This window comes from Rhamphochromis longiceps, linkage group LG7 (genome assembly GCF_057381845.1).
Source record: "Rhamphochromis longiceps isolate RC_006_pf linkage group LG7, R_longiceps_female_GT1.1, whole genome shotgun sequence".
NCBI classification, from domain to species: domain Eukaryota; kingdom Metazoa; phylum Chordata; class Actinopteri; order Cichliformes; family Cichlidae; genus Rhamphochromis; species Rhamphochromis longiceps.
This window is the reverse complement of record NC_140563.1, coordinates 70831443-70847323: the sequence shown is the minus strand read 5'-3', so window position 1 is coordinate 70847323 and position 15881 is coordinate 70831443. Positions and strand designations below refer to the sequence as shown.

General features: G+C 43.2%; 1 protein-coding gene across 1 annotated transcript; it reads left to right on the top strand.

Annotated features, from left to right (window-relative positions):
* The first annotated feature begins 7757 nt into the window (after positions 1-7757).
* Positions 7758-15565, top strand: LOC146666964 (muscarinic acetylcholine receptor M2-like). Its single transcript, XM_085415115.1, has 3 exons — positions 7758-7973; positions 8819-9711; positions 14888-15565. Exons 1-3 carry the CDS (start codon positions 7859-7861, stop codon positions 15299-15301), a joined length of 1422 nt encoding a protein of 473 aa, XP_085271241.1. The 5' UTR covers positions 7758-7858; the 3' UTR covers positions 15302-15565.
* The last annotated feature ends 316 nt before the right edge of the window (positions 15566-15881 follow it).

The following is a 15881-nucleotide window of genomic DNA, read 5'->3' as shown; positions in this document are numbered from 1 at the left end:
TAGTCAGTTTAGCTCATTCAGTTATTTTAAGTAAACGTATTCTTTGTTGTTAATTCTCAGTCATATTTAACTAAATTCAAGCATAACTAATTTATTAAATTACCTAAATTTGTGATGGAACTTTACTTTAACTTTGTCGAGGCGTTTTTCAGTTACCCCCCATTTTTTTTTTGTCATTTTCACTCTTTTGTAGAATGAATAAAAGGAAAAAACATAGTGTTCAAGATGCGCTGGAGTTTATCACTGCAGAGGACAGTGAGTATGAGGGATGTGAAAGTAGCTCAGATGAAGATTCTGGTGACCCTAATTACATCCCCCACAAAGACGTGGAGAGTGATGAATCCAGTGATTCAGACAGTTGTGATTCAAGTGATTCTGAGACAGAGCCACATTCAAGCCATATTCTCACTGGGCAGCCCAAGGCAGCTATCAAAGGACAAAAATTCTCCTGGAGAAAGAAGATGTTCGAAGCCCCTGAGGTCACATTCAAGGGACCCTGTGCCAAACCTCCAGATGAGATCCACACTCCACTGGAGAACTTCAAAAACTTCATCACAGATGATATGCTGCTGTTGTTAATGGAACAAACAAATTTATACAGTGTACAAAACTCCAACCATCTGAGAAATGTAAATACCGCTGTTAAAGAACTACAAATACTCATTGGTCTCTGAGGATGGGTCTATGCCAAATGCCTGGAAATCGAGCATACTGGGAAAATGACACCAGGTGTCCTATGGTAGCAGATAACATGTCCCGCAACCGATTTCAAACCCTGTTGGGGTCTCTACATTTCACTGACAATACAGATTTATTACACAGAGATGCAGAAGACAAGTGCTGGAAGATCCGTCCATGGTTTGAAATGTTTCGTCCCAGAGGAGTACAACTCTGTTGATGAGCAAATGGTACCCTTCAAGGGACACACGGCCCAATCAGGCAGTATGTGAAGGGAAAGCCCCACCCCTGGGGATTGAAAACCTGGGCCCGGTGCTCATCCTGTGGTATGCTCCATGATTTTGTTGTTTATCAAGGTGGTACTGGGAAGAAGACTTTAGTTGGGATTGGAGGAGATGTTGTGGTGAAGTTGTGTGAAACTCTGCCAGCTGAGCAAAACTACAAAGATTTGCTGATAACGTCTTCTCCTCAGCCTCACTTGTGCTCACACTTCTTCAGCGACAGATCTACTTTGTAGGAACACTTCGTGGAAATCGCATAGCAGGTCGTCAGCTTGAAGATGAAAAAAGTCTTGCCCAGAGAGGCAGAGGATCTGTTGATGCCAGGGTGACTAAGGAGGAGAGCATGGTTATTGTGAAGTGGTATGACAACAAATCTGTTACCCTCATCTCATCCTATTGTGCAACTGAGCCTCAAGATACAGTCCGTCGCTGGAGCAAATCGGGCAAGGCATTTGTTGAGGTCAAAAGGCCACACATTGTGGAGTACAACACATTCATGGGGGGTATCGACCTGCTTGACGCCTGCATTGCAAGGTACAATACCACATGAAGTCACGGAGGTGGTATCTCCACCTGTCCTGCCATCATGCTCGGTGTTGTCAACGCATGGTTGATTTACCGTCGTGACTGCAAGCTACTTGTGTCCAAAAGCCACTGAAACAAAGAAGCTTCCAGGCAGAAGTTGCCACAGGCCTGATCCTTTGGAAATCACACAGGGGGCGCCCATCACAAAACATCTCATCACCACCTCCACCACCTGAGAGAGTTCGAGTTGTACCTCCAACACTGGGCTGATTTATTTTACTTTTTTTCCAAGAAGCTTGTTGAAGTAAACCAAGAAGTGTTACCATCATTATCCATGTTAAGAATTTGACAATAAAAAGGAAATTCTGTTTTTAAAAGCAAGAAAGTAAGAGAGAGATAAGATAAGATAAGATAAGATAAGATAGAACTTTATTAATCCCTCGGGTGGGTTCCTCTGGGAAATTCGACTTCCAAAAAAAAGCACAGCAACGACCGAAGTTACAGTTACAGAACTGTTATATATATATATATATATATATATATACACACACACACACACACACACACACACACACACACACACACACACACACATATATAAATACAGAGACAAATATAAATAAAATATACGAAGGGGATAAATAGAATAAATAGGAATAAAAAATAAAAATACAAGTGAATTGCACATTTCAAGTATTGAGTCTATTGCACTGTTGACTATTTACAAAAAGTATTGCACAAAGTATTGTACAGTGAGGTGAAGAGGCACTACAGCTTAGTTGTTCCCCCCTCCTTTGTCCTCCTGTTTCCCCTCCCTCTCCCCTCCAGAGAGGAGTTAAACAGTCTGATGGCGTGTGGGACAAAGGAGTTTTTAAGTCTGTTAGTTCTTGTCTTGGGGAGAAGCAACCTGTCACTGAACAGACTCTTCTGGTTGTTAATGGCCGTGTGCAGAGGATGCCCAGCATTGTTCATAATGTCCATCAGTTTCTTTAGTGTCCTTCTCTCTCACCAGAGTGTCCAGCTTCATGCCGACCACAGAGCTAGCCCTCCTGATCAGTTTCTCCAGCCTGGATGATTTACAGAATTACTTTCTAAATATGGAACAAATGTACCTTGTATGCCCGATGTGACGCATATGTGACATTTCAGATCTGGGGCAGTGGGTGGAGCTATTACAAAAAAAACTTCAGAAATGTGTTATATATGATTCATTTGATATAACTTACAACCCCCGTAATTTACATGAAAGTAGAAATAGGTCTGGGTTCTTAAGGGTTAACAGCAGAAGTTGTACCGATGTCAGTCTGCACCAGAACTTCAATTCAATTCAATTCAATTCAATTTTATTTATATAGCGCCAAATCACAACATAAGTCGCCTCAAGGCGCTTCATAGATACAGAGAAAAACCCAACAATCATATGACCCCCTATGAGCAAGCACTTTGGCGACAGTGGGAAGGAAAAACTCCCTTTTAACAGGAAGAAACCTCCAGCAGAACCAGGCTCAGGGAGGGGCGGGGCCATCTGCTGCGACCGGTTGGGGTGAGAGAAGGAAGACAGGATAAAGACATGCTGTGGAAGAGAGACAGAGGTTAATAACAGATATGATTCAATGCAGAGAGGTCTGTTAACACATAGTGAGTGAGAAAGGTGACTAGAAAGGAAAAACTCAATGCATCATGGGAATCCCCCGGCAGCCTACGTCTATTGCAGCATAACTAAGGGAGGATTCAGGGTCACCTGGTCCAGCCCTAACTATATGCTTTAGCAAAAAGGAAAGTTTGAAGCCTGATCTTAAAAGTAGAGATAGTGTCTGTCTCCCGAATCCAAACTGGAAGCTGGTTCCACAGAAGAGGGGCCTGAAAACTGAAGGCTCTGCCTCCCATTCTACTTTTAAATACTCTAGGAACAACAAGTAGGCCTGCAGAGCGAGAGCGAAGTGCTCTAATAGGGTGATATGGTACTACAAGGTCATTAAGATAAGATGGGGCCTGATTATTTAAGACCTTGTATGTGAGGAGCAGGATTTAGAATTCTGGATTTAACAGGAAGCCAAAACAGGAGAAATCTGCTCTCTCTTTCTAGTCCCTGTCAGGACTCTTGCTGCAGCATTTTGGATCAGCTGAAGGCTTTTCAGGGAGTTTTTTGGACATCCTGATAATAATGAATTACAGTCGTCCAGCCTGGAAGTAATAAATGCATGAACTAGTTTTTCAGCGTCACTCTGAGACAGGATATTTCTAACTTTAGAGATGTTGCACAAATGGAAGAACACAGTCTTACATATTTGTTTAATATGTGCGTTGAAGGACATGTCCTGCTCAAAAATGACTCCAAGGTTCCTCACAGCGTTACTGGAGGCCAAGGTAATGCCATCCAGAGGAAGAATCTGGTTAGATACCATATTTCTAAGATTTTCAGGGCCGAGTACAATAACCTCAGTTTGATCTGAATTAAGAAGCAGAAACTTAGCGGCCATCCAGGTCTTTATGTCTTTAAGACATTCCTGCAGTTTAACTCATTGGTGTGTGTTATCTGGCTTCATGGACAGATAGAGCTGGGTGTCATCTGCATAGCAGTGTAAATGTATGCTATGTCTTCTAATGATGCTGCCTAAGGGAAGCATGTATAATGTAAACAGAATTGGTCCTAGCACTGAACCCTGTGGAACTCCATAATTAACCTCAGTGTGTGAAGAGGACTCTCCATTTACATGCACAAACTGGAGTCTATTAGATAGATATGATACAAACCACTGCAGTGCAGTACCTGTAATACCTACAGCATGTTCTAATCGCTCTAATAGGATATTATGGTCGACAGTATCGAACGCTGCACTGAGGTCTAGCAGGACAAGCACAGAGATGAGTCCACTGTCAGAGGCCATAAGAAGATCATTTGTAACCTTCACTAAAGCTGTTTCTGTGCTGTGATGAGCTCTGAAACCTGACTGAAACTCTTCAAATAAACCTCTGCAGATGATCTGTTAGCTGTTTGACAACTACTCTTTCAAGGATGTTTGATATGAAAGGAAGGTTGGAGATTGGCCTATAATTAGCTAAGACTGCTGGGTCTAGAGATGCTTTTTGAGTAAAGGTTTAACTACAGCCAGCTTGAAGGCCTGTGGTACATAGCCGATTATTAGAGATAGGTTGATCATATTTAAGATCGAAGCATTAATTAATGGCAGGACTTCTTTGAGCAGTTTTGTAGGAATGGGGTCTAAAAGACACGTTGATGGTTTGGAGGAAGTAATTATTGAAGTTAACTCAGAAAGATCAATTAGAGAAAAAGAGTCTAACTTAACATCAATGGTACTAAGAGTAGCTATAGATAATATTACATCTGTGGGATGATTATTGGTCATTTTTTCTCTAATGATAAAAATTTTATTTGTGAAGAAGTTCATGAAGTCATTACTAGTTAACGTTAAAGGGATTGTTGGCTCAACAGAGCTCTGACTGTTTGTCAGCCTGGCTACAGTGCTGAAGAGAAACCTGGGGTTGTTCTTATTTTCTTCAATCAGTGATGAATAGTAAGATGTTCTGGCTTTGCGGAGGGCTTTCTTATAAAGCAGCAAACTATTTCTCCAGGCTAAATGATGATCCTCTAAATTTGTGACACGCCATTTCCTCTCCAGATTACGAGTCATCTGCTTTAGGCTACGTGTTTGAGAATTATACCACGGAGTCAGGTACTTCTGATTAGAGACCTTAGTTTTCACCGGAGCTACAGTATCCAGAGTCGTACGTAGGTAGGAGGTGAAATTATTAACAAGATAATCGACTTCTGTTGGGGTAGCGTTCAGATAGCTGCTCTGCTCTGTGTTGGTACAGGGCATTGAAGATGATAACAGTGGGTGGATTATATTCTTAAACTTAGTTACAGCGCTTTCAGAAAGACATCTACTGTGATAAAGTCTACTCTCCACCGCTGTGTAATCAATTATTGTAAATGTAAATGTTATCAGGAAATGATCAGACAGCAGAGGGTTTTCAGGAAACACTGTTAAATGTTCAGTTTCTCTGCCATATGTTAAAACAAGATCTAGAGTGTGATTAAAGTGGTGGGTGGGTTCTTTTACATTTTGAGAGAAGCCAATTGAGTCTAATAACAGATTAAATGCCATGTTGAGGCTGTCATTTTTAGCATCTACATGGATGTTAAAATCACCCACAATAATTATTTTATCTGAGCTCAGAACTAAATTAGATATAAAGTCTGAGAAATCAGACAGAAACTCTGTGTAAGGCCCAGGTGGACGATAGATGATAACAAGTAAGACTGGTTTCTGAGTTTACAGCTGGGGTGGACGAGGCGAAGCATCAGGCTTTCAAATGAATTAAAAGTCTGTCTTGGTCTTTCATTAATTAATAGGCTGGTGTGAAAAATTGCTGCCACACCGCCCCCTCGGCCTGTGCTTCGAGATTTCTGGTAGTTAGAATGACTCGGGGGTGTTGATTCATTTAAACTAACATAATCATCCTGCTGCAACCAGGTTTCTGTAAGGCAGAGTAAATCAATTTGTTGATCAATTATTAAGTCATCTACTAACAGAGACTTGGAGGAGAGAGACCTGATATTTAATAATCCACATTTCACTGTTTTACTCTTTGGTTCAGATGTGGATACTGTATTGTTATTTCTTTGTAATTGTTTATGTTTAAGTTGTTTGTTGCTGGTTTTTAGTTTGTTTTTTGTCTGTTTGGGAGCTGACACAGTCTCTATGGAGATGGAACTTCATCTGTGGTTTTATTTGTTCGTGCTCACAGATTTGTTGCATCTTTTCTTTATTGACTCGATGATTTAAGCCTTGTTCGAAGCCCAGCTGATGTCCGCGGTGCATTTATCTGGGATAACCTGTCAGCTTCATTATTAAAACATGAAGTCCTGCAGTAACCACGAGGGCAGCTCACTGAGCTGGGCCTTCACATGCAGCAGTTTTCTGATTTCTGAATGCTGCAACTTCCTGTAACTCTGCTGCTGGAACACCTGGATTTCCACAATAAAGCATATTTCTGTTCTATATTTCTATGAGTGTTTACAGGCTTCAGGATGTGTGGGTAGGCGGTAAAAATGCCTTCTTTGGGATTACAGTTTTTCTTGATTGGTTATAGTGTTTAAGCAATCTAATGAAGCCAAATTTCAAAAGCATAATGCCACTTTCCAAAGAGCACACCCATTTCCCTGAGCTATGAACACTATGAACCGTTCCTGTGGTCACTCCGAGGAGTTACTTTAGAGCCTTATGTCGTGTGCACCTCCAGGCCAAGGCGACGCCTGCCACTTTGGCTCAAACAACGACGGATGGTGCGATCTGGCACTGATGTTCCTTGAGCATGAAGTTCAGCTTGGATCTCTTTAGAAGTCTTTCTGCGCTCTTTTGTTACCATTCGGATTATCCATCTCAATTTCCCTCCTGCGTCCAGGGAGGTTGGCTCCCATGGATCTGAAATTTGTGAATGCCGTGCAGCTGTAGTCACAGGAACATCTAGCTGCTTGGAGATGGTCTTATATCCTTTACCTTTAATCATTTTTGTCCAGGCCTGTTTCATGCATTTATTTTTTAAATAATTCATTTGAAGCATGGTTGAAAAGCAGTGTCCAACTTTCATTGGTTAAGATTAATAGAATTTTTATTTATTATTACTTTTGTCAGATTAAAGTTATTTCTGGGACCATTGTGGGTACCACCTTTGTCTACGTCTGTACATTGGTTGCATTTTTTGTGTTCAATGTGTACGACTATGTTATTGTGTGTGTGTTTTTGAGGCCTTGTGTGTGCTGTCTGTGGCAAAGTTTGGTTTTTCAGCAGGGTGAATGGTTTTGAGTGTAGAGCTGCATTTCAACCTGATAACACGATGTTTGGGAAATATGGTGAGACGTCATGGATTTGTGTTTACTGTTTGGGGAATACGAGGCATAGTTTCAAGGACTGTGTTTAAGCACTCGAGGAAAACGGTAATAAAGCTGATGTGAGCACAGCAGCCGAGTGATCCTGAGCTCCTTATTAGTGTTTAAAATGATATCGTTATGAGGCGGAGGAGGAAACGCGGCATTTTGTCCACTTTAATGAGCTCTGCATAAATATTTGGAGGCTGGCTGAGAGTCCGGGCTGCTGCTCGGAGGGTCGAGGAACTCGGATGGCAGATCTGTGACTGCACTGCAGCACATTTGTGTCAGAGCGGAGGTTAATCAGATAACATGGAGGAAAAGAGATGATATTAGGACTGTAAATAAGCACTCTGACAGTGCTGGAGGTTTCCGTTTGCTTCTCTGTGCCTGCTGCAGTGTCTTCACTAACGGTAATGCTGGGAGGAAGATGAAGTTAAAACCCGTGTGGTGGTAACTGAAGCTGGGCTCATCTTCTCTAATGTGTCATTACATCCCACATCTGATGACGTCAGGACGGAGGCTGCATGTAAACTGCTGCAGATGGACTGATGGACAGGCAGACAGCGGCAAGCTGAGCAGCTCCAACACCCCCGGTGAGCTGGACCGAACCTCTGAACGCGCTCGCAGCAACTCCTGCCGGTTCATTCTGTCAGGAAATCTGCTTTTATTTTGAAGGCTTAAACGTGTTTTTCAGTCAGTTCCTCAGAGCTGGAGGAAATTTCTCTGAAGTGAAAGTACTTTTACCAAGGTAATAACACAGAAGTGCAAAAGCTGCACCTCGAGCAGGTAAATGTCGATGTGAGTGTGACACAGCTGTGACTGTATCTGATCAGAGCTGCAGCTCATCGTTAGTTTGTCACATTTATCCGTCGTTTCCACATGAATGCTCCTTTTGCACATTTAAATCTTTCATGTGGTCCAAACTGAGGTTTGGGAATGATCACAGGAGTTTCAACATTTTGCATTAAATGTAACGAGATCTTTATAATAAACTTCAAACATCTTCAGTTTTTGCTGCAAGAAAATAAAATCCTGCACGAGGAGAACTTCGTATAAACTGTTTAGCTTCATCGTTTCTGTGTGAGCTGCAATAAAACAGCTTCTGTGAGGAAGAGGAAATCATTCTCAGGAAGATACTGATTCATTTTCAGGGCAAGTATACAAAGTTCTTTCTTTTAATTATATTAGTAAAAGTCATTAACATCCATTGATGACCATTTGATGTTCGCTTCTTTGATTTGCTCTTTATCTCCTGAGTTGATGGGAAAATAACCAGTACATCAGGAACTCTTTGAATTTCACACACTAGGCTGACGGTTCAGTGTTGACTGATTTAAGGAACGCTGTCTTTTCTGTTTTAACACTTGTTATTATTTTGTGGTCACTTTGATCTCGTTTCAGTTCAATAATTTCAAAGTCTTCTTGTGTGTGACTTTAGGAAACATGGAACCGACGCCTACTTTGCTCCGCCTCTCCGTCAACACCTCCCGTGTGCCTCCGCTCTCACCACCATATCCGTACAGCACCGCTCAGCTGGTCCTCATTGCCATGGTTACCACCTCCCTCAGCATCCTCACCGTTCTCGGCAACACTTTGGTGATCCTGTCCATCAAAGTGAACCGTCACCTGCAGATGGTCAACAATTACTTCCTGCTGAGCCTGGCGGTGGCCGACCTGATCATCGGCCTGTTCTCCATGAACGTGTACACGCTGTATAAGCTGCAGGGCCGCTGGCTGCTGGGCCCCGTGCTATGTGACGCGTGGCTCGTCCTTGACTACGTGGCGAGCAGCGCCTCGGTCCTGAACCTGCTGCTCATCAGTCTGGATCGGTACTTTTGCCTGACGCGACCGCTCAGCTACCCAGTGCGGCGGACGGGCAGGATGGCGTGCCTGATGATTGCTGCCGCCTGGCTGCTTTCTTTCATTCTCTGGGCTCCCGCCATCCTGTCCTGGCAGACAGATAAGGGCGGGCGCGTCGTCCCTCACGATCAGTGTTACATCCGTCTACTTGTTAGCCCTGCTGTTACTATGGGGACGACTCTTCCCTCCTTTTACCTGCCGGCAATCATCATGATCGGCCTCTACAGCCACCTGTCAGTTGCCAGCTACAGCCGAATGAGTGTGCTCATGCCAAACCAGGGTGCTCTCAGGGCTTCCAGTCCCTCCTTGAAAGACTTCCTGCTGAGGCGGCGAGGCATGGGGACGAGTGACCCCTGCTCAGACCTGACCCCGAACCAGCTCCAGTCCTGCACGCCAAAGACCAGAAGGAAGAAGAAGACATGTAGAAGTCCAGATGATACAGCGCAGGCCGAGAGTAGCTGGAGACACTGGGTAAGGATGTGTTTCATCTGTTTACCGTCTCTAATGTTGTTGTCAGGGGGCGCTGTCACTTCCTGTTCACTCTCTGCGGTAGAGTATCACTTCCTGTTCCTGTTCCAACACACAGTGGTGTTCTTGTAGCAGTTTATTAAAAACCGTATAGATAACTTCGCTTTTCATATCTTCACGCACTTTACTCGCTTCGTCTTTAGGGTTTCGCTAGCTTAGCTTAGCTCATAGCCAACTCGCTAGCAGTTTTCAGTTTTATTTGTCATATGCAAATTAGCACAGGGTCAACATCGCAATGAAATGTATTTGATGAGCAGCATGGTATAGTAGAAAAAATAAAATAAAATAATAAAAAATATATAGAAAAATAGAAAAGAGCAAAATATTAATAAGATGTAGTAAAAGAAAAAGAGATTTTCAGTTAACTGACTATATATATATGTATGTATAAATATATGTACACTAGTGATTAAATTAAGAAAATCTTAAACAGGAATGTGAGGGGGGGCAGATGGGATATTGCACAGGAATGAGCAGCAGAAAATTACAGTATTGCACTTTTAAATATAAATATCAATGACAATAAAGTGGAGTGACCAGTGCAGATTATACAGAGTACTTGTGAAGCTGCAGGTAGCTTCTGAGTGCTGTGCTGTGGACTGTGTGTGTGTGTTTAAGTGTTGTGGTTGAGGTGTCGTATGGCTTGGTGGTAAAAACTGTTTTTAAGTCTTGTAGTCCGAGCAGACAGACTCCTGTAACATCTGCCAGATGGTAACAAGGAGAACAGCTGATGTGCTGGGTGGCTGTGGTCCTTGATGATGGAGGCTGGAGATAAATGTCCTGAATGGCAGGAAGCCTCGTGCCAGTGATGTGCTCTGCTGCCTTCACCACCCTCTGTAGTGATTTCTGGCTGCTGGCTGAGCAGCTTCGTACCAAACTGTGATGCAGCTCATCAGCAAGCTCTCGATCGCACACCTGTAAGAATTTGAGGTGATGTTGGCGTTCATGCCAAACTTCCTCAGCCTCCTCAGGAAGTAAAGCCACTGGCGAGCTTTCCTGATAGCAGTGTCTGTGTGAGGGTCCAGGAGAAGTCCTCTGTGATGCTGACCCGTTGATGTGGATGGGCTGGTGTTCCCATGGCATCTTTACCTGTCCTGCACTTTCCTGCACATTGTGTCACATGTTTAGTTAGAGGAGCAGTGACCTCGCTGCGAGGCTTCACATTATGATCATTTTTAGACATTTATCATTCTTCCAGTTATTTCTTTGAGCTCACTGAGCTGGGCCTTCACATGCAGCAGTGTGTCTTCCGATTTCTGAACGCTCCAACTTCCTGTCACTTTGTTGCTGGAACACCTGGATTTCCACAATAAAGCATATTTCTGTTCTATATATCTATGAGTGTTTACAGGCTGCAGAATGTGTGGGTACAAACAAAATGCCTTTTTTGACATTAATAAAGCTGATCTGAGCACAGCAGCCGAGTGATCCTGAGCTCCTTATTAGTGTTTAAAATGATATCGTTATGAGGCGGAGGAGGAAACGCGGCATTTTGTCCACTTTAATGAGCTCTGCATAAATATTTGGAGGCTGGCTGAGAGTCCGGGCTGCTGCTCGGAGGGTCGAGGAACTCGGATGGCAGATCTGTGACTGCACTGCAGCACATTTGTGTCAGAGCGGAGGTTATGGAGGAAAAGAGATGATATTAGGACTGTAAATAAGCACTCTGACAGTGCTGGAGGTTATTCCTCAGCCTCTCAATCTGGAGGCCAGGATTACTGAATTGGAGACTCGGCTTCGCACCCTTCATTCACCCGTAGCTAGCCAGGCCCCTGTAGCTGGTGCAGCCGAAGATAGCGTAGGCCCCGCTAGCTGTTCCCTGGCAGACCCCAAGCAGCTGGGGAAAGAGGGTGGCTGGGTGACTGTGAGGAGGAACATAGTCCTAAACAGAAGCCCCAGGTACACCAGCAACCCGTTCATGTGTCTAACCGTTTTTCCCCACTCGGCGACACACCCGCCGGGGGTCAAACTCTGGTAATTGGTGATTCTGTTCTCAGACATGTGAAGCTAGAGACACCGGCAACCATAGTCAATTGTCTTCCAGGGGCCAGAGCAGGCGACATTGAAGGAAATTTAAAACTGCTGGCTAAGGGTAAACGTAAATTCAGTAAGATCATAATTCACGTCGGCAGTAATGACACCCGGTTACGCCAATCGGAGGTCACTAAAATCAATATTGAATCGGTGTGTAACTTTGTGGGACTCTGTAGTTTTCTCTGGTCCCCTCCCCAATCAGACCAGGAGTGACATGTTTAGCCGCATGTTCTCCTTAAATCGCTGGCTGTCTGAGTGGTGTCCCAGAAACGATGTGGGCTTCATAGATAATTGGCAAACCTTCTGGAGGAAACCTGGTCTTGTTAGGAGAGACGGCATCCATCCCACTTTGGATGGAGCAGCTCTCATTTCTAGAAATATGGACAAATTTATTAAACCCCCCAAAATATGAGTATCCAGAGTTGGGACCAGGAAGCAGAGTTGCAGTCTTACACGCCTCTCTGCAGCTTCTCTCCTCCTGCTACCCCCCCAAAAACCCATCTCCATAGAGACTGTGTCAGCTCCCAAACAGACAAAAAACAAACTAAAAACCAGCAACAAACAACTTAAACATAAACAATCACAAAGAAAGAACAATACAGTATCCACATCTGAACCAAAGAGTAAAACAGTGAAATGTGGATTATTAAATATTAGGTCTCTCTCCTCCAAGTCTCTGTTAGTACATGACTTAATAATTGATCAACAAATTGATTTACTCTGCCTTACAGAAACCTGGTTTTAGCAGGATGATTATGTTAGTTTAAATGAATCAACACCCCCGAGTCATTCTAACTACCAGAAACCTCGAAGCACAGGCCGAGGGGGAGGTGTGGCAGCAATTTTTCACACCAGCCTATTAATTAATGAAAGACGAAGACAGACTTTTAATTCATTTGAAAGCCTGATGCTTCGCCTCGTCCACCCCAGCTGTAAACTCAGAAACCAGTCTTACTTGTTATCATCTATCGTCCACCTGGGCCTTACACAGAGTTTCTGTCTGATTTCTCAGACTTTATATCTAATTTAGTTCTGAGCTCAGATAAAATAATTATTGTGGGTGATTTTAACATCCATGTAGATGCTAAAAATGACAGCCTCAACATGGCATTTAATCTGTTATTAGACTCAATTGGCTTCTCTCAAAATGTAAAAGAACCCACCCACCACTTTAATCACACTCTAGACCTTGTTTTAACATATGGCATAGAAACTGAACATTTAACAGTGTTTCCTGAAAACCCTCTGCTGTCTGATCATTTCCTGATAACATTTACATTTACAATAATTGATTACACAGCGGTGGAGAGTAGACTTTATCACAGTAGATGTCTTTCTGAAAGCGCTGTAACTAAGTTTAAGAATATAATCCACCCACTGTTATCATCTTCAGTGCCCTGTACCAACACAGAGCAGAGCAGCTGCCTGAACGCTGCTCCAACAGAGGTTGATCATCTTGTTAATAATTTCACCTCCTACCTACGTACGACTCTGGATACTGTAGCTCCTGTGAAAACGAAGGTCTCTAATCAGAAGTACCTGACTCCGTGGTATAATTCTCAAACACGTAGCCTAAAGCAGATGACTCGTAATCTGGAGAGGAAATGGCGTGTCACAAATTTAGAGGATCATCATTTAGCCTGGAGAAATAGTTTGCTGCTTTATAAGAAAGCCCTCCACAAAGCCAGAACATCTTACTATTCATCACTGATTGAAGAAAATAAGAACAACCCCAGGTTTCTCTTCAGCTCTGTAGCCAGGCTGACAAACAGTCAGAGCTCTGTTGAGCCAACAATCCCTTTAACGTTAACTAGTAATGACTTCATGAACTTCTTCACAAATAAAATTTTTATCATTAGAGAAAAAATTACCAGTAATCATCCCACAGATGTAATATTATCTACAGCTACTCTTAGTACCATTGATGTTAAGTTAGACTCTTTTTCTCTAATTGATCTTTCTGAGTTAACTTCAATAATTACTTCCTCCAAACCATCAACGTGTCTTTTAGACCCCATTCCTACAAAACTGCTCAAAGAAGTCCTGCCATTAATTAATGCTTCGATCTTAAATATGATCAACCTATCTCTAATGATCGGCTATGTACCACAGGCCTTCAAGCTGGCTGTAGTTAAACCTTTACTCAAAAAGCATCTCTAGACCCAGCAGTCTTAGCTAATTATAGGCCAATCTCCAACCTTCCTTTATATCAAACATCCTTGAAAGAGTAGTTGTCAAACAGCTAACAGATCATCTGCAGAGGTTTATTTGAAGAGTTTCAGTCAGGTTTCAGAGCTCATCACAGCACAGAAACAGCTTTAGTGAAGGTTACAAATGATCTTCTTATGGCCTCTGACAGTGGACTCATCTCTGTGCTTGTCCTGCTAGACCTCAGTGCAGCGTTCGATACTGTCGACCATAATATCCTATTAGAGCGATTAGAACATGCTGTAGGTATTACAGGTACTGCACTGCAGTGGTTTGTATCATATCTATCTAATAGACTCCAGTTTGTGCATGTAAATGGAGAGTCCTCTTCACACACTGAGGTTAATTATGGAGTTCCACAGGGTTCAGTGCTAGGACCAATTCTGTTTACATTATACATGCTTCCCTTAGGCAGCATCATTAGAAGACATAGCATACATTTACACTGCTATGCAGATGACACCCAGCTCTATCTGTCCATGAAGCCAGATAACACACACCAATGAGTTAAACTGCAGGAATGTCTTAAAGACATAAAGACCTGGATGGCCGCTAACTTTCTGCTTCTTAATTCAGATCAAACTGAGGTTATTGTACTAAATCTTAGAAATGCCTTATGAAGCCAGACGCTTCCTCTGGATAGCATTACTTCAGCCTTCAGCGACACTGTAAGGAAACCTTGGAGTCATTTAAATGACTCTAAGATGACCTGCTCTACCTCCCAAAGATGGCTGTAGTCTAAAAGGCAAGAGAATGGACAAGGAATGCAAAGAGAGCATGTGTCTACTATATTGGCTCCCTGTTCAATCCAAATAGAGAGATTGGTTGTAAGGCCGCCTGATGAAAAGAAGTGAAGGTGGCTTGTTTGTCTCCTCAGAAGCATCCCTCTCAAACTGCTGTCAAACCCACCGGAGACGAAGACCACAACAAGACTGAATCTGAAGACTCATTCAACGCTGACCTCCACAGGGCGGCCTCGGCAGTCTTCTCCTCCTGCCCCGACATCAGCTCACATGAGAGGAGGCGGCAGCGAGTGATGGCGAGGGAGAGGAGGGTCACGAGGACCATCCTGGCCATCATCCTGGTATTTGTCCTCACCTGGACGCCGTACAATGTCATGGCCGTTGTTGCTGCCTTCTGCCATTGCCGCATTCCTGACGCCCTGTGGACCACAGGATACTGGCTGTGCTACGTGAACAGCACTGTCAACCCCGGCTGCTATGCCCTGTGCAACGTGACCTTCAGAAAAACCTTCTGCAGCCTCCTGCGCTGCCGCTGCAGGCGGCTGTAACAGCACTGGTGCGTTTTTGTTTTGTTTTTGGCAGCTGGCTTTTTGCTTTCCTTTCATGGAGTTTGGTCCTATCGCAGGTTTCCATCTAAATGTAGAAGGAGATTTAAGATGGGCAAAACAAATGCGAACAAAAGGTTGTTTCCATCCTTGCAGCTCAGTGGTTGGTCTGACAAACAGCCGGTGGTGCAAAACGTCCTTAAATCAAAGCAGATAATGCCATCATGTCTCCATTTCCAGCTCAGATGACATGGCCTCTTATCACAATTTGGGCTGTAAATGTTTGATGTTTATGTAGTTAATTAATCCATCTACTTCCTGCTGCTTCTCCATGATGTGTTTAATGAGCAGTGACTGATGTAACAAGGCATAAATGCTGTCAAGGCTGCAGCTACTGTTCATCTTTATTATTAAGAAAGTGTTTGGTAGATGCAGCACAATAAAGGAAATAAAACAGCGTCATTACTGCTAAGAAACACGTTTAAGGCTGTGAACATGCTTATTTCTGGTAGAAAGTTTTAACATGAAAGTCTATGACTCTGCTGGAGCCTCTAGTGGACTTTGGTTGCCTCAGAGGTTGCTT

Coding starts and splice junctions, on each gene's coding strand:
- LOC146666964 (XM_085415115.1), top strand. CDS start 7,859: ATGTGTCATTACATCCCACATCTGATGACGTCAGGACGGAGGCTGCAT. Junction 7,974..8,818: donor GAGCAGCTCCAACACCCCCG/GTGAGCTGGACC, acceptor GTGTGACTTTAG/GAAACATGGAACCGACGCCT. Junction 9,712..14,887: donor AGAGTAGCTGGAGACACTGG/GTAAGGATGTGT, acceptor TTGTCTCCTCAG/AAGCATCCCTCTCAAACTGC.